The sequence below is a fragment of the Balaenoptera musculus genome, chromosome 17 (genome assembly GCF_009873245.2).
Source record: "Balaenoptera musculus isolate JJ_BM4_2016_0621 chromosome 17, mBalMus1.pri.v3, whole genome shotgun sequence".
In the NCBI taxonomy this organism is placed as follows: domain Eukaryota; kingdom Metazoa; phylum Chordata; class Mammalia; order Artiodactyla; family Balaenopteridae; genus Balaenoptera; species Balaenoptera musculus.
Genome location: NC_045801.1, coordinates 66,770,512 through 66,790,630, shown reverse-complemented (window position 1 = coordinate 66,790,630; position 20,119 = coordinate 66,770,512). Strand labels below are relative to the sequence as shown.

The following is a 20,119-nucleotide window of genomic DNA, read 5'->3' as shown; positions in this document are numbered from 1 at the left end:
TATAAAATTGTTACACTGTAGGAATCTGAATGCATTTCAGCTACACCCATAGGATGGATGAAATCAGTGATGTGCTGGTAAATGTGAACAACTGTTTCTTTGAAAAAGAAAGCCCTGGTTTGTAGAGACTGACGGCTTCCATAATCTAAATATAACATAATATAAATGCTGATTTCAAGCAACTGATCTGAAATGGCAGTTGGGTCTTCCAATCTGGTATGAGTAGGTTGCAGCTCACAACTGAATGAGTCTTAAAAGCATAATATTTGTAAAAAAAAAAGTTGTAAAAATATGTATCTCAATAAAATAAAATGTCTGTAAAAAAAGCATAATGTTGATTGAACAAAAGCAAGTCATAGAATGTCATTTTTTTAAAGCTCAAAACTAGCAAATCTGAATAGTATATTCTTTAGGAAAACATACATTAAGTGATACAATTATATTGAAAAAAGGGAATGAAAGACTCAAAATGGTGGTTATTCTCGGGGTAGGGGAAGCAAGGAGAAGGGATTAGGAAGGAGCTCACAGGTATTTGAAGGTTATTGGAAATGTTTTAATTCTTAAGTTAGGTGGTGGGTTTGTGGTGTTTATTTTATCATTGTGCTTTGTAACTTAAATGTACTATATATATATATTTTATTATACATGTGTATTTTATATGTACTTTTTTATATATCAAATATTAAAAACATTATATATAAAAGTTAAAAAATAAAGTGTTGTGGGAACATAAACCAATGCCAGTGTAGCACAATACTAAACAAAGGTAATAGTTTCTATATACTCAAATCTCTCATAGTACTGATGAGATGAAACACTCTCAGGACGAACCTTTAACACTGCCAGTGAAAGGTGAGCCGTGTGTCATTAGCAATTTAGGGGCCCCAGGCTGGCCATTTGTTGACACTCCGTTAGCTTTTGGAGTCATCCTGGCTTCTCCTCACTGGTACTCTTGCATGTGTACCTTTACTTAAGCCATTTTTCTCCAACTCATAGTAAGTTCTTTCTCGTTCCCTCTGCCTGTTCAGATCCTATGTGCTAAGATGATGTCAAGTCTCCCTGAAGTCCAGCCCACAGCAGTGTTTTCTTTTTTTCAATCCCTAATTGCTTTTTGTTTTTTTTAAATAAGATCTGGTTCTTTTTTTTTTTTTTTTTTTTTAGTGTTTGGTGGCACCACGTGGCATGTGGGATCTTAATTCCCCGACCGGGGATCGAACCCACTTCCCCTGTTATTGGAAGGCAGAGTCTTAACAACTGGACCACCGGGGAAGTCCCCAACCCCTAATTGGTTTTGAATTACTCCTTGTGTGTTTATTCTTCTTACCTCAGTTGGATTGTATGCTTCTTGTTTTCTCCACCATGCTCAATATAAAACTAGATACAAAAAATAAATAAAATAAAATTCAAAAAAAAAAAAAAGTAGATACAAAACAAGTATTAACTACTGGCCCATTATATATATACTTAATTCTATCGAAACCACTCCAATCCACCGATCTACAGATAATATATCCTTCAGCAATCATGTTTACATAATAACTGAGTATTGTTAGGATTTAAATTTTTTAGAAAATTAAACAAGGCATCAGTAATATGTTGATTATACTTACTTGCATTCGCTGGGGGAAAAGGTATTCATTAAGTTTAAGCTCCTTTCTTGAACTTCTTATATCCTGCATTCTTCACATTCAGATATTAGAGACCTAATCAACAAATTCCAAAATATGCTTTCTGATTCAGTACCTTCTTTTCTACTTAAGTTAGTCAAATCACTAGATCCAAAAAGTGCTAATGTGATTTTTATGTTAAATATGCATCCACATTGAGCTTGGCTCAATAAACATAAATATTTCTATGAACATGTATAATCTTGTGCTTAACAAAAACCTGTTATGGCACAAACAGCAAAAGTAAAAACAATGACAGGAAGACATTAAGTGAAGTTAAACAGCAGCAAACCCTACAGATCTCCAGGTTCTTACCAGCACACCCAATCAACCACAGAGGCTAAGTTTTTAGTCCAAGTGCTGCCAGAAACTTAGATTTTGAAAAAATTACTTTATCTTTCGATGCTTCAGTTTCTTCTCTCAAATGAGGAGATAAACTCTCTAACATTTGACAGATTTAGAGACTCATTTTTCCCCTCCATGTTATTAAAAAAAGCTCAAAGAATTCATTGCTTGCATTTTGAAAATCACTTCTACTTAGAAGAAATTGCTCTGGAATAGACAGGACAAAATACACATATGCACCCACCAGTAGTTGGTAATAAGCAAAGTACTCAGAACACTTAAAAAAATGGAGTGTACCCCTCCCAGCCTTAAACACTAAGGTTTTATTTCATGATGTTTATTGTCCCTACTAACTTGTTAGATTAATATTCTATCACTAGATTTGGGCTATTTAAGGGTCCTTTCAACTTAACTTTTAATACAGTCAGATATGTAAATTTACAAATATTCTGGCGCACTTCACAGTTGTCCCTTTATGCTGAGCTGAATGGATCTTTTCACACTGTAGATTTCACTGGATATGGCACCAATAACCAGGAAGAATTCAACCAAAACAAGAACAGAACAAAATGTAAAACCGTATAAAGTTACCAATACCTTCCCTTTATAAATGTTAATTTTTATTAAAAAAATCAATACTGTAAAGGTGTTCAAATTAATTCCAAGAGAGAAAGAGTCATAGAAAATTTTCTTGCTCAACTTGTTTTGAAAGCACCTAGCTGAGAGCCTGGCATATAGTTTTTTTGAATAAATGAATATACAAATATACAAATAAATGGATGAATGAATTGATTAATGTACATATGCATAAAAAACAAATGCAATGACAATATCTCTTTAAAACCATTAACTGCTCACCGAGAGGAACTTGAGAACTCACTTATTGTATAGTATTTCTAGCTATAAAAAACCTAGCAAATCCACAAGAGAGTGCGTTTTCTTCTGTAAATGAAATAATTTGCTTTATAGTGTAGAATAGAACATTTTAATATTACTTATTGTCAATATTCTACACAAATAAAAAGTTCAACACACAAATAAAATAGAAAAAATACCAAGTGAATGCTGAAATTACAGTAATATTTGCTCACAATTCTGCAGAATATAATTCAGTCGTGGAGGACTTGAATTATGCTAACTTATACACTCTAATGTAAAGAATCTATCTAGTGTCACATTTACAATGGGGTTTTAATAGATAGGGGCTCAAGTTTCCTTCATTAATAGATTAATATTTTTAACTTGATATAATTCTCATCATTTATCCCGATTTTATTTTTCTTTTTGAATATAAAATTCTAAATTATCGGAGATAGAGCTCCATGATTCAAAAGCTATGCTTATGGATTTGTGCTAAGCTTTCCATTGTCTCTCTGGTCTTGAGTGGCCATTAAGGGCTTGGAGGATTTAATGCTCTGATTTTCTTCTCAGAGCACACATTTTATGCAACAGGAAAAAAATCTGTCTCCATATGTATGTGAATCTGAGGAAAGTCTTCTTTAGGGAAGCATATGGCTCTTTAAAATTAATAAATATAAGAAATCAATTCTTAAAGTTTTCAGTGGTTTAGAATACCTTCCTCTTAACTGATGTTTTTATTTGAATGGAAGGTATTAAAATACAGACTGTTTCTAGATGCTCCATGTGTCTGTCTTTATTGAAGAATTCTTTATAGCCTATAGAAATCTTTGTTATAATTAATTTAATTCAGCAGACATATGGAAAGTGTTGCCATCATTTTATTCATATATTTGAAAGTTGCTACCCACCCACCCATCAATCTAGTCAAGTGAATAATTATAACTTTTTGCTTGATACATTAAAATGGAAAGCCTACCACCATTTAATAATATGTACTTTTCTCCAGACTTTTCAGAATTTTTCATCCCATTTAAAAGAGAGAACACAAATTGATACCTAAATAGTGTAGCAAAAAAAAAAGTTGATGGATAAAACAAATACAAAATTACAAGACAGAAAAAGGACATTAAAATTCCAACAATTGGCTAACTAATATGCCAAAAGGAGTGTTGCCCTAAGATGACTGCAGCTCCTGCAAATTCCTGACTTCACTGTGCCCTTTTAAATTAGAAATACTAAACGTTTTTCATACGTTGTCTTTAAGCTAAATAAATAACACTCTACACCCTATTTTAAATCACAAACACTATGATTTTTCAACAACTGGTTCAGTCACTTTAATATCCTTCTCGTAATAGGTTTATATATCAGAGAGTTAGTAAGCAATATGTGACTCTAATTTATTCATTCTTATTGTGAAAACAGATTCTTTAGCTGGAAGCGAAGAAGCACTGATGGAAGAGGGTGAAGAATTTGAGAAAGCATCTAGATTAACAGGACCTGTAAGTATATTCATTTACTTATTTTTATCTCTAAAACTAATGTATATCACTAATAGGAACATCTAAAGGGAATAGGAAACAATATTATTCAAACTAAAGAATATTTTAAAACATGCATCCAGTATATTCCACAGAGTCATGCAGTTGCTTGTATGAGTAGGTGGCCAGCTTGATTACAGGTACCCAGCAAAGCTGGACTGAGCTCTTTCAGCAATTGGGGAATAAGATTTGAAGGAGGTGGGAAAATCTAATTTCTGGTATTATTAACTTTTTGCTTGTGCACATGAACATTCTAAAAGATTATGAGCTGCCATCTTAAACTTCACTAAGTTTATATATAGCTTGATAGAAAAATAACTGTTTTGCATATCCTGAAAGTTTACATATAACTTAAGCATGGTATTACTAGTTGTGAAGTCCTTGTGATATTTTGGTTAAACTATATCTCTTCCATAGAGTATGTTGGGAGGAAACCATTAGGTTTAAGATTTTCAATGCAATTTAATGTTAAAAGGATAAACACAGAAAAAACTGAAATCTACATATAAATTCTAAATATAAAGTTTGTAAAAGATTCTGAGTTGCTCTAAAAATGGCTATGCAATCTTGCATTATCCTAAACTTAATATTTAGACTGGATTAATATACTACAGTATTCTCTGCATTAGTTTGTTAGGGCTGCTGTAGCAAAGCACCACAGACTGGGTGGCTTAAACAACAGAAATGTATTGTCTCACTGTTCTGGAGGCAGAAGTCTGAGATCCAAGTGTCAGCAGGATTGGTTTCTTCTGAGGCCTTTCTTCTTGGCTTACAGACAGCACCTTCTCTCTGTGTCTTTGTCTTCACATGTTCTTCCCTCTGTAAAATGTCTGTGTCCTAATCTCCTCTTCTTATAAATACACCAGTCATTTTGTATTGGGACCCATCCCAATGATCTCATTTAACTTAATTACCTCCTTAAAAATCCTATTTCCTATTGGTACACATTCTGAAGTACAGAATGTGTACTAATCCTATTTAGTACACATTCTGAAGTACTAAAGGTTAGAACTTCAACATGAATTTTGGGGGAACACAATTCAGTTCATAACATTCTCTGATGAGATTACATTATTTGGAACATTATTTGGATCACAGGATTTTGTTGAGGGTACCACATTTTTCAATGGATTTCATAATAAAATTAATTTTACAATTACTGATGGAATTAATGTATCTTTGTTCATATGTCTGCTTCTCATTGAAGCTTCCCAGGCCTTATTTAAAATTTCTAATTTCTCTGTTTTTCTATATAGCACTTCTCAGCTTCTACTATACTATATGATTTACTTATTTATTGTCTGTCTCCTCCCACATAATATAAGGTCTATGAGGACAAGCATTTTTTGTGCATTTTTTTGCTTCTGTATTCCTAGAAGAGTGCCTATATATAGTAGGCACTCTATACCTATTATACAACATAATAGTTATATGTTGAATAAGAGAAATTATTTAGCAATAATTTCTTACCATGAGATTAAAAATATCTTATTTTCACTTATTATAAAATAGTAGAAACTTAGAAATAGGAAGAAGCATGGTGGTCATCTAGTTCAGGATTTCCTCTCCCTTACCTCAGTATTCTGGCCTCCTATGCCACTTTCATCCAACGCAAGAACATCCATTTTATAGATAAGGAAATGGAAAGTCAGAGAAGTTTAGTAACTGGACCAAGATCCCAAAGCTAAAAAAAGCAGTGAGGTCAGACTCTACTCAATGCTCTGTGACGAACTAAATGGAAAGGAAATCTGAAAAGAGAGGGGATATATGTATACAAATAGCTGATTCACTTTGCTGTACAGCAGAAACTAACATAACATTGTAAAGCAACTATACTCCAATTAAAATTAATTTTTTTTAAAAAAGCAATGAGGTCAGGAGTTGAGCACTAGTCAGTTTCCCTTCTGCACGTTCTTGACAGTTCTAGTGCCTTCCTGTTTCTTTTATAAACAGATTATTCCTATTTGTTAGACATTTTCTTACATTTCTCACAATCACGTGTAACCATTGGTCTTAGTTCTGCTCCTGAGGTAATAGTCCTTCCTACGCTGAACCGACCTCCAGATAGTAGAAGCTGTTAGTATGTCCCATCTGACACTTTTTTCCAGCCAAAACACAATCTGTTCTTTCAACCAATTCTTACATTGTGTAGTTTTCAAAGATTTCATTTTCCTCTGGATGCTTTCTCTGAACATATTCTTGTTTGCCAAGTCCCCTGTAAAGTGTGGGTTATGCCACAGCCAAACACAGGGTTTCAAATAATGTTCCCACATCATAGAGTGTAATGAAGTATGCATTGATAATCTCATGATCTCTTGCATGATAATCTTCATAATCTCATGATGATAAAAGCATGTCATCCTTCAGTTTGGGATAATCTGTCATTCATCACTTTTTGCAAAGATTTTTTCATCATCTGTGAATTCCATCAAAGCCTTATTCATATCTCAAAAGATACCATTAAATTCTTTTTCTAATAATTTTCTAAAATCAAGATTTATCCTGTCCATAGTATTTAGCTTACTTAATAATACCTAATAACCCAAAGAGGAAAAAAAAGAGAAAATAGTTTTTTTGGTCAAACTTCTGAGTGGTTTCAAACTGACCTTTGGAAATTTTTGCTTTCTTTTCACAGTGCTCACATAGTGTTTTTCTAATGCAGAAATTTGTCCTAAGCCAATTTAACTTTTCATTTATCACATTCACTAGATTTTGAATTCTTAAAAATTCTGTATTTCCATTTAAAGTCAAATGTAAATTTAAACATTTAATTTAGGGGGTAAGTATGGAATATAAACAATAAATGGATAAATAAATTAATATCAGGACCTTGAACATAGTTTCTAGATGGTAGCTGCTTTTATTATGAAGAAAACATGGATTTAAAAAATTATCAGATTGATGATATTTTAGATGGAAATTCCCTAAATAATATTTCTTACAATTGTATTTTTGGTAAATCAAGAAGAAAATTGTGGCCTTATCTAAATATTAATGGAGAACTGGAACAAAGCAGAACTTTTTTTTCCTTTATTACCATAAGAAGTACAAAATACTTCAAAGCAAATTTTGAGTCATTTCCTGCAAAAATATAAACATGCCACAAATGTTGAAAACCATTTAGAGTAGTTTCAACACATGCTGTCTCTATTTGCTAACTTTCCATGTTGGGTATTGGATATTAATAAGTGGGTAACAGACTCTTGGAAACTTTTTTTCCCCAGTGGCTTAAGCGGTGTTTAAAATATTTTGTGAATATTTGAGTGAGGTAAAAGCAATATTTAGATTTACATTTTTATCCTCCCCCAAATAAGCAAATCATTCTTTTGGAATTTCCCTCTCTCCCTCCTCCTTTTCTGTTCTGGAATGTCTCAGCATATCTACACCTTGTGAAGATTAAAGCTGGATTTGTCAGATAAATCTATTCATTAAAAATGAAACAACAAAAAGGAAGTCTTAGGAAGAAAATACAAAGCAGCAGATATTGATTATGACCTTTTAGTCCATAAATAGAGTACATAAACTTTTTTAGATCAATGATCCATAAAGACTTACTATCAATGATTTTTAAAATTTCACAGTTCCTCTAGTTTCTTAATCTTGGAAATTCTATTTTGTTTTGAAAGTATTAAACAAGTATGGGAGCATAATGGGAAGATGAAAAGATAATTAAGAAAGATATTTAGCATTCAATATCTTACTGTTTTTCTTTTTCCTTTGTAAGTCTCATTTATTTTATTCATTGGTCAATACTGACCAGTCCATCATAAGCTGACTCCTATAAGACTTTATGTAACTGGTCATCATTTCTTAGTTAAAGCAGAAGGAAAATCAAAAGAAGGACTCTTGGGCTTCCCTGGTGGTGCAGTGGTTGAGAATCTGCCTGCCAATGCAGGGGACACGGGTTCAAGCCCTGGTCTGGGAAGATCCCACATGCCGCGGAGCAGCTGGGCCCGTGAGCCACAGTTACTGAGCCTGCGCGTCTGGAGCCTGTGCTCCGCAACAAGAGAGGCCGCGATGGTGAGAGGCCCGCGCACCGCGATGAAGAGTGGCCCCCGCTTGCCACAACTAGAGAAAGCCCTCGCACAGAAACGAAGACCCAACACAGCCAAAAATAAATAAATAAATAAATAAATAAATAAATAAAGTAGCTATTAATTTAAAAAAAAAAAAAAAAGGACTCTAGTAGGGAAATATTTCCTAAAATTCCTAGGAGTTACTAAAAGTTATGTTTTTAGTACATTTTCCTTCTGAAGACTCTTATCTGTTTGAGAAGACGGGTAAAACTAACTAGAATGATGGTAGTAGTAATGATAATGATATCACATATGTGTATAGCACTTTTTAATTGTTAAGCATTTTCACATACTCAGTATCAGTCGTCTCTGAATTTTGCAAGTCCTATGACTTATCACTTAGATTTGACAACCCTTCTGTGATATATTCATATTTCCCAGTGCCCAAACTCTCACAGAACTTGTCAGGGTCCATACAATTATTAAGGCACTGGAGCCACTATTAAACAGCAGATGTAATATAGAAAGAATAAAATTAGACCACTATCAGTAGCCAATATTAAAGATAGGATTATTTGTTAGATTAAGTTGATAGTGAAAAAGTGAAGTTTGAGGGACTAAATCATGAGACAGGTAAATTTTTATGAGAGCAAGTGATCATTAAATCTGGAGCATAAAAGACTACTAATCTTGCTTGTGTCCTTGACAGTTGAAGGAGTATGAGAAACCAGAGCAACATGACGAGAAGGGGATCTTAAAATTCAAAGGGTACTCAGAAGGAAAGGAAAGAGGAAAATAATACATGTCTCAGAAAAGATTCCTTCGGCAAACTTGATGCAAAAGTTAGACTCAGGTGATTACAGAATCATCTTAATACAGTAGACGTCTACTTAGCTGGATTAGGGGTAAACTTTGATTACTTTTAAGCTTGACTTGGCAATATTAATTGTGCTTTCTGAATTAGTAAATAAACAAACCATGTTTTAAATTGATGTTCTAGGGACAAGTGATAGCTTTTTTTTTTTTTCACTCTCACTCTTCAGTGATTCTGTTTCTACTCACAAGTAGCAAGGTGTGGACCTAATTTTCTGAAGTTGGAATTTCCCACACATACTGCATTTTCTCAAGATCCCATGAATATAAACTTAAAAAAGAGTAAATTTGGGTTAGATATAGTATTCTTTTGATAACAACTGTAATTGGAAGACATGAAGATAAAGAAACACTTATGTGCATAATTCCAGTAACATACAGCTGATGTAGAAATTCAGAAAAGAGTTTTGATAGGAAAGACATTGTTTATAAGTGAATTTCTTTTTATTGGGTCGAATTAGGTAAATTGATTTTGCTAATTTAAAAAATTTTATTCAGTCAATGAAATAGGTCAGCAAAGAGTTCCACCTGTATTTCTATTTCCTGTCTTACTGTTAATTAGTACAGTGGAATCCTCTTATAACAAATCCGGGGTGCTCTTGGGAATTGTGTTAAAAGAAGAATTCCACTACACTCAATGATCACTTATTGCTGAGACTAAAGGAAAATTTTGAAGTCTGCTGAAATCATATGACTTTTACAATATGTAGGTTGCACAAATGCCTTGTATTTCCTTGGAGATTCGTTCTTTTCTACCACTTCTTCTTTCTCAGATTGTTACCTCTTCTCTCATAAGGCATGCCATAAAAAGATTACATTTAAAAAAATTAAAATTACCTACGTATAAAAAAAATAAGGTACAAGGATATATTGTACAGCACAGGGAATATAGTCAATATTTTATCATAACTTTAAATGGAGTATAACCTATAAAAATATTAAATCACTGTGTTGTACACTTGAAACTAAGGCAATATTGTAAATCAACTATACTTTAATAAAAATAAGATGTAAAATTATAAAATTATCACTTAGACTTGACAAGCATTAAAACAATTTCCCCCATAGCTTTCCAGTATAAAATATGGGTATGAATTTTTAGTGGACTTTTAGACTATTTCTTTAACTATGAATTTTGATACTTCTACTTTCCACCTTGTTTCTTACTGATAGTGTTCCTCCCTACAAACAACCCCTGCCATGACAATTATGTCTGTTTCATCATCTTCACAACTTGACATTTTAAATGTTTTCAGTAAAACATCTTCAAAATTCTTTTTCATACTCACGTATAATTTTATGATGAGTAAATCGTTGTACATATTTTATACAGTTTGTAATTCTATGTAAATTGATTTAAATAGCTGGCCAGTGGAAGAAATGTTGAATGTACAGGTTAATGAACAAGCTGCAATTTTTTCTTGCATTATATACCTAGCATGGAAAAATAGGATCACAGCTAGCATTTATGGAATTAAGACTAAACGTATTTCAATTTGTGCTCTTGCAAAATAAAAAAGGAAAGAAATTAATGTTCATTATCATCTCACCAAGTAGAAATAATAAATTATGGTGGATTTCGTCCCTTGAAATACAGTGTTGACAAATTGCTGGCAGCTAATTGTAGTAATGGATTATCTGCTAAAGAATAGCAATTGGTACACATTTTGCTCAACCCTAAAGGTTTTTACTGTTTCATTTTCCTTCTATCCTGTAGAATTTTGCTTGGCTTTTATCACTCACAGATCTAGGATGCCAATAAATTGCTTAAAACCAAGTACTATAGTCGGCAAGTTATCTAACCAAATTTTGGAATCTACTGGGATTTTTCCGTTTGACATTTCAGGTCTGTTGATTTCTAACACACTGTTGGTGGAAATATTTGCCTAAACCTATGCAAATATTATTTTTTAAAACTTCCATGAATTTTAAAAATGTAACTTCTAAATGTCACATTTGCACCAAAAAAAATGGCCTGAGATGATAAAGCATGATATAATGAGTGGTAAAACATTGACTATAGCTTTTGTAATTAATCAGTCTCTCTACATAATTTCACTGTTTCTCCATTAGTAGAATTATGAAATTATTTCTTGGGATCAGTTAAATTCTGAATTTTATTTTTAAGATAGTTGGGAAGAAAGAGTGGCCTAATATGTACTAATGTAGATACAATTGATTTATAAGCCAATAATGCCCAAGAAGATGTATGTCAACATGCTATTTATGTCCTGAGGATTCCAACTCAGGACGAATCCATTAATTCTTATAAACATGATGGGCAAAAAAGAAAATGTATTTTGACATTTTCAGTATTTTCAAGTTATTGCTAATTCTTTACTAAAATGATTGCCTGCTACTGCAAATTTCATTTGTTTGGTATATAAATATACTGAAGCAGAAGGAAAGCAATATGGATTTTTATGTAGTGAGGTAAAAACCTTATTCATACTCTGATTGTGAACTGTGCAGCATGTGTGCTGAAATGGTCTCTTTGTGTGTGGAGCACAGGAAGTTAACATTCAGTCCCTTAGTGGGGATGGAAAAACATTAAGATCCTCACAAAAAGGTTTTCTCTTACATGTTCATCTTCTTCAGCTATAAAAACTACATAGATTACATTAAAATGATTGGATACAATGTGCTTTCCTAGAGAAACTTAAACATTTGTGGGCTTCCTTGCCCTCTCAACCACATTAATCTAATCAAGATCATTTTTTTGGCCTGTGATAAGAAGGGGCCACATATAAAGTTTGAGTCTCAGGACTGTGCTGACTCAAACTGAAAAAATATGATATATTCCTGCTATTATGTTGACATAATGATGTATATTAGAAGAACATTAGGGAAAAAGATTATTTTAGAAACTGTGGTTGAAAGGGTCATATTGAATGTCCATCCTTTCTTAAGATATTGAACTCTTTTTTCCTCTTTTCTGTGTATTGTACATTTCTAGAGAGATTTCCCAAAGTTAATAAAATATCAATATCAACATTAGATTTGCAAAATATTTCAAAAATGAAATTTGCTATTACTTCCTATTTTCTATGTTACAGTCTTCTTTATTTCAAATTTGTTTATTTTTAAATTATAAATGTAATAGTATTTATTATAAAATGTTTGGAAAATTCAGTAAAGAGTATAGTTTAAAATCCACAACCACAACATAAAAGATAAATTTTCACATTTTGTTTTATTTTTACAGTATTTTTATGCATGTGTATCTGTAAATATGTCATATCATAATTTGAACTTTGGAAAAGAGTCCATTAGCAACTTTGCATCTTGCTTTTCCTTCATTTACATAATTATAATAGTCTGACATAAAATTCTTTATAAACCTAGTTTTAATACCCACATATTTTTGCAGCCTTATCTGTTTTAGTATCTATTAGACCAAATATCCTCATCCTTTTTTAAAGTTCAAGACTTTTATTTTAGTGTCAAACCATAATACAGAATTGTTATATTTGAATTAATGCTAGAGTTTTTGGTTGTATATTCCCAGTTAGTTTGTCCAAGGCTAATGGTGGTTGTGAATTGGATGGTCATGAGTTGTTGACAGATGTGTTGGGATCCAGGCATTCCAGCCCTCCTCTTAAATGCTTTGAGTCACATTCTGGTGCAAATAGCCGATTCCAGGTCCTGCTGTGTGTTGTACAAATATTATTTTCTATGTTTGTTTTTATGTGAAAAGGTATGGGAAACACTGAGATTTGGGGCTTAGAAGTAATGCTTGGAGATAACTGCACAAAATCATCATTAGTTTTCCTTAGGCTGGATTCCTAAAAGGGTCAAAGAATATGAACTATTTTAAAGTTCTTGACACATACCGCGAAAAAGTCCATTTGCCCCTTTAACCAGGAATCTCCTAAACCCTTCCTAGAATTAAATATTCTCTTAAAATGTATAAGTGAATAAACAAAAGATTCACAAAATTAATTTATCACACTGATAAATGTAATATGAAATATTTTTAGCCTGTAAAGTTGGGTTTCTTTGTTAACTAGTAAATTTCTTTGATTACAAATTAACAAATTTTATGTATACTTATTAGACTCATGTATTTCTATTTTTTATGAATTGTTTTTTCTTGCCATCAGCCATATTTCTTTTGGGGTGTTTGTTTTCCTGTTGACTTGTTAGTATTCGTTATGCATAATGACTTGTTCTATTTTATAGATGTGGTAAATATTTTTAGTAATTTTTCTTTTGCTTTTTAATATTGTTCATGATAATTTTTAAATTAATTAATTAAATTATTTATTTTTGACTGTGTTGGGTCTTTGTTGCTGCATGTGGGCTTTCTCCAGTTGTGGCGAGCAGGGGCTACTCTTTGTTGCGGTGCGCGTGCTTCTTATTGCAGTGGCTTCTCGTTGCGGAGCACGGGCTGTAGCATGCAGGCTTCAGTAGTTGTTGCATGAGGGCTCAGTAGTTGTGGCTCGTGGGCTCTAGAGCACAGGCTCAGTAGTTGTGGCGCATGGGCTTAGTTGCTCCATGGCATGTGGGATCTTCCTGGACCAGGGCTTGAACCCCTATCCCCTGCACTGGCAGGCAGATTCTTAACCACTGTGCCACCAGGGAAGTCTGTGATAGTTCTTTATATTATACTTAAACTATTACTTTTCTCTTTCTGATTTCTTTCATATTTTTAGGCATAGCTTTCCCTCCCCAATATTAGATATTTACCTAAAAGTTCTTTACATTTTCCCCTTAAATTCTTTAATCAATTTTGAATTTATTTTAGTGTTATTGTGAAGCAAGGATCTAACAATATGTTCTCAAATAACGTGTGTAGTGTCATTTGTTTTTGAGAACACATCCCTTTCTTATTTTGATTTTTTTCTTTTTATCTTAATTTACTAGGTATAATAATATCATAACTAATATTTATTTAATACTAAATTTTTGCCAGATACTTTACACACATTATTCCTTATTGTTTGCCAACAGGTCTTAATTATACCCAACTTATAGATGGGGAGACTTAGAGTCAGGGAGATGTGATAACTTGCCTTGGGTACCTCAGTTGGTAAGCCAAGGAGCCAAGACAGCACCCATGCCAGGTGGCCCAAATCCAGGGTCTACCCACTTAACCACTCTATCATCTGAACAGTGGAGAGTTAGCTTCTGTTGACGTGTGCACTATTTTTGTTTTAGTTATTGTAGCTTTACCTGTTTTAATATAAAGTAGATAAATCCCTCTTTTTCATTCTTCTTTTGCAAAATCAAAGAATTTAACCATCATATAATAACTAGCTGTTCTTTATCACAGTCCTGAAATGTGACTTCTTGTGTGATTTTTTTTTTTTTTTAATATAGGTTTAGGATTTGGTTTTTCAAGAGAAGCTTGGTGTATCATTTGCCAGAATACAGGAATCTACTCACCAGCCTCTGCAGATTATTTAGTTTGCTTATATAAAAAGCATTTTATCTAGTGATTTTTACAGCGTTTTTGAAACAAAGCTTAAATAATTTTCACGAGAATGTTCTAAATTAGAGACATAATTGCTATCCTCACTTCCAGTTATTTTGTTCAGTACATTGGGACATTTGATTCAGAAATAACACAACCTTCTTGGGAAAAAGGAAGCTGAGTAATTTGTAAGTAAATATCTCTCTATGATGTCACAACTATAAAAAGTTATTCATATTTCTTAAGAATCATGAATCAGATGCCTGTGTTTATTTTATTTAAATATGAATTTCGGGAACTTGTCATTTCCTTTTTAATTTTCACTGATGTTTTTTAAATGTTTATTAAGAAAGTATTTGCATTCCAATAGTAAGAAAGCAGACATGTCATAAAAGGCAATTTCTAGAAGAACCACTCAATCAAAGAAGAAACATAAAGGGTTTATTGCTTAAGGAGACAAACCTCAAATGATGTCAAGAAAAAAATAATTAAAAATTAGCAGACATTATACTTGGAGACCACAAAAGTTGAGAAATATCCATGTAGAGTCTATTCTTCAAGAAGGGACAAAAATATCCCAGCTTGGAGAACCTGCTGCCCTAGGACAATAAAATGAGAGCAGTCAGTACTCGGATCTTGGATGTGCAGATCATTTATCTCTTTCAGGGATACCATTTCCTTACACTTGTCTCTTCCTGTGGTCCCACCACTTGAGACCATTAGTGATCAACTTGGGGGAAATCAATAATGCTTTGGTGGATTAGCCTCACTGCATTGCCTTTCTGGTGGATCACAGGATGAAAGAACACTCCCTGACTCTAAAACTTGCAGTCTTTTCCATGCTCAACATGTCTTTCACCTCAAAATCTCTTCTCTTTTCATCTCTTTCTTCTGGCCACCACCCCTACCCTCAGCAGAAACTTCTTGCTACAGAATACCACCACTGTTTCTCCCAGTCTACTAATCTAGGAAGCTGGGAACTATCCTAGATCCCTCTGTCTGCTTCAACCCTGGATCAGGACAGCCACACTCACTATCTTAACATCTCTGCACCACGCTGCTTGAACTTCTTTGCCTGCATGAAAGTCCAACCCAGGAATTCTCATCTGGAGGATAGTGGACTACAAATCCTCAAGGGAGCCAGGCCTTCCTGCTTGAGATTCACTGCTATAGATGTTAATAAACATATGGAAGGGGAAATGAGAATGGCTAGCAACTCTCAGACTATATCCTCTTGAGAGCAGGGACTCTGGCTGTAACCATGTGAAATGCTTTAGCTTTACCTGCATTAACTTATTTAAAATTGTATAAGCCCTCTGTGAGGTAAGTTTATCTCCATTTTTAGATGGAGAAACTAAGTCTTACTAAAGTAAGTAACTACAACTAATGGTGGAAATGTGATTGGAACCTGCTATAGACTGAATGTTTGTGTCGCCTCAAAATTCATATGTTGAAACCTATTCCTCTAACCCCCAATGTGATGGTATTTGGAGGTGGGGCCTTTGGGAGGTGATTAGGTCATAAGGGTGGGGTCCTCTTGAATGGGATTAGTGCCCTTATAAAAGAGACTCTGCAGACAACTTGATCTTGGACTTACCAGCCTCCAAAACTGTGAGAAATAAATTTCTGTTATATATAAGCCACTCAATCTATGATATTTTGTTAAAGCAAGCTGAACAGCCTAAGACAGAACCCAAGTCTGTCATCCTTCAAAGCCACAGTCACCCACTCTGTGGCACTACGGGGATTCAAGTAATCACTTTTCCATCTGTTTTTGGAGGCTGAGGAGCATGTACTGTGCTATAGGGAGCACTGTTCTGGGCTCTGCTCCCCTTCAACTAGAGCAGTTCCAGTGTCACCACCCTAATACATAAGGTTTGGGTGTAAGATTGTTTCAAAAATAAGAATTGCCCTGCTATAAATGAACTTTGAAAATTACTGTTCAGATTATTCAGAAATTTGAGTATTTATTTCCTTATAGAGCACTAACATTAACATATAACTCTCTGTTCCTTTTGCATCATGTGAATGTTTTGTCTTTTTTCTTAAACACTTTTAGGGCTCAAGGATTGAAAGAATTATAAAAGCTGTTTTTCTTACAAGGAAATTTATGAGATTTTGAATGCCTTTAAGGTCCTAGAAAATCATGTTTCGTTTGGTCAAGTAACAAACACATTCAGTTATGTTAAGCAAAATGATATTAACCTTTTTCAAGACTGATAAAATTAGAAAGGAAGCTGCAGTTATAATTTCTTATTCTTTAAATCACTTGCAAGAATGTCTGATTAATTCAGTCCATACAGATTTAATTAAATATTTGACTGCATCTTTGAATTGCTCCTCAACTTGAGAGAGAGAAAATAAAACCCCATAAACGCAATATGTCATTAATAACTTAAAACTGTTGAAAATTCATGAGGAAGTGTTTTATACTCGAGGGCTGACCCAAGCCAATCTTATCACTTTCACTTTTAACAGACATTAAATTTTAACTATATTACTCCTAATCCAAATTTGTAAAACACCAAATTTCCACTTCTCTCTCTTTTTGTGAGACTGCTTAATTATTTAAATTCTGTCCTGGGAGGTGGATTCTACAGAATGAAGTTAGTTCATGAACTTTGATTCAACAACACCTCTTTAACATGTAGGAAAACCTCCTTATTCCACTGTTGACTGTTTTTCTGCTAGACAAGAGAAGACTGATGTTCTCTATTTCTTAGACGAGTGATTTTTTTTCATACAGCTGTTGACATAAAAGGAAAGCAAAGAAACTTAATAAATCATCTTTTGTATATTGGAAATTCAAGTGTAACATACTCATTTTATCTGTGTTTTTTCAGTCTTTGCTCAGCCATCATGTGCAAATGTCAAATAAATAGTCAACTTTTGATGTGTTTTCACACAGTCAGTGAAAGAGACTGTAACAAGGCAAACTTTGTCTTTATACATCTCTGTGGCTGGATTTCAGAAATCAAGAATTAACATTCATATGTGCATTTCAGTTTATAAAACACTCTTTTACTCCAACATTCCTGGAAGTAAGTATTGTTGTTATCCCCATTTTAAAGAAGTGAAAAGAAGCTCAGAGAGAATAAGTTGCCCCAAATCACATAGAATTAGAATTTCTTTAGGTATGTTCTGAATGTCCTGTAGAATTTTAGCAAATAGATGGCAGTGTGGCTTGCAAAATCATCAACCAAATTATTTTAACTGTGTTTGATATGAGTTCGGAGATTTCTATGGTATGGTTTCTGTGATTATCAACATTGAGATATTTTTTACCGATAATATAATAAAGGAGAAAATAGAATTTCTGTCATAATGAGTCATATTCATCTCAAGATATTCAGCACCTAGCACAGTGCCAAGAGGAGGAGATGCTCAGTTAATGCTTGTTGGATTGAATCGAAGGAGGAAAAAAATCACTCTGGAATATTTGGGTGTTCTTTCATTCATTAGCCACCTTTTCCAATGGGCTATTATCCTAAATAGAATATCATGGAGTACTTCAAACATAACATTACAACTCTTTTAACTGCACTTAAAGCTGCAGCTCTTCTGTCTTGGGTACCTCCCAGTTTGCTGGAGCCTATGGCCTTGGCTGATGTGGGTCTGAGTAATTTCCATTTTGTGACCTTTAATCTCTTTTGAAGTTTCTCCTTTTATCTAATTATATAATGATACTTCCTAATCAGATGTTTGAGTATGATGTGATATTATTATTACTATTGTTGTAGCTATTATGTCAGTATAAATATAAGTAATGGAGTCGTGATCAGGTTGGCAATGGAAACCAGGAGGTCCCAATACCTCCAAGACATGTCCTTTATTCTAAAACAGGCTTGGAAAGCATTCCCTGACCCAGAATGCCCTTAAAACTATCTAATTTTGAATTCTTATGAAAAATAAAATGATCTGTATTTTCAACCCCTTTACCTATTGCTGCCTTCTTTGTGTCCTTAGTGGAAACCTAATACTCTCCCAGACATTTCTTCACCATTTCTTCTCATCCTTTCATGCAAATACTTATTGTTTTCTCATACCAGTTATAAGAGGCAATACTGTGTTTATCCTGGTTCTCCATTGCAACTTACTGACCATTCATTTTCAACTCCAGATAAAAATTCTTCTTCCTCTGAGGTTCCTATTATTTGATACAATGTCAACTTAGTCATTGAGGACTTTGACACTTGGCATAACCAATCTATCCAATATGCTATCTTCAAAATGTCTTTACATTCTATTCTTCAGTAGCGTCCATCCAATATCTCACACCTATGGTCACACCCGGACCTTACCAGAGCTAGTTCTGTTCTATCTCTGGACTCAAATTCCAGTGTATTAGTCTCTACTGATAATACCCTCCTTTCAGTTTTCTTACTCCGTTAGTCCCACTGCTCCCTTTCTTTGACTTCCTTAAGAACTCCAAGCCCTGGCATTGGCTCCTTATGGCTGCTCTGTTTAGCTGAGACCTCAGTGATGCACAACATCAATCCCTTTCCCATTTAGCCTTTCTTTGCTACTCATGTCCAGCCTTGGGTCCATCCAACCTAGTCACACTATATTTTTACACAGAGGCTGATGAGCCCTACAGAAAGAAATCATGTGATTATGGAGATTGTTGCAATGCAGTAGTAACGCCTTCTAATTTTATTCTCAGTTCACCTTGGCAGTCCATAATCAGCTGTCCTTAATCAGCTTCCGGTCTCATTTTCTGTATCAGCTATCCCAAACCTATTCCTAGCTCCCTACTTCTCAAGACAACAAAACCAACAACAAACAAAGCTGAACAAATAAACAAGACTTAGGTCCATCAACTGCGAAGTCTCTTAAGATCCCATAAACCTATACTCTCTTGTATATGAGCAGCCCCTCACCTTTATTTTTCATCCAGTCTCACAAGAAGAGGTTTGGATTATCGTCTTTCAGAACTGCTTTTGAGAAAAGTCATTCTGTTCCTTCTATCTAAAAACATCTCTTCTCTTTCTTTCATTCTATATTCAACCCATCCTTTCTTACTTTTTCTTCAAGCTATGGACATCCTCAAGCATCTCCCAATAGCGAACAAATATGTGAATTATTTCATGTTTCACTGTTAGTTATTACTACCCCTTCCTGTTATGCCCTTTACATCAAAATCCTGGAGAGATTCAGCTTCTTTTCCATTCATTAGTTCTTTAATTTACTGCAAAAGTGAACGTTTATTTCTTCATATCCAAATCCAATGAATTATCGTGAGCCTTCATTTTATTTAATCTTTTTGTGGAAATTGGCATAGTTGACTACCACTTCCTTATTCTTGAAGCTCCTGCTTCTTTTGTTTTCAGGGACAGTCATTCTCCTCTGATTATCTAGCTCTCTGTCTATCTTAGTCCTCTTTACTAGGTCTCTTCCTCT

General features: G+C 33.8%; 1 protein-coding gene across 1 annotated transcript in view; it reads left to right on the top strand.

Moving 5' to 3' along the window:
- The window catches only part of C17H8orf34 (chromosome 17 C8orf34 homolog), a 338,603-nt gene that overhangs the window by 253,707 nt on the left and 64,777 nt on the right, over positions 1 to 20,119 (top strand). The window contains exon 10 of the mRNA XM_036830419.1: positions 4,299 to 4,375. Coding sequence (XP_036686314.1) covers positions 4,299 to 4,375 — 77 coding nt within the window. The remainder of the gene's footprint in view (positions 1 to 4,298; positions 4,376 to 20,119) is intronic.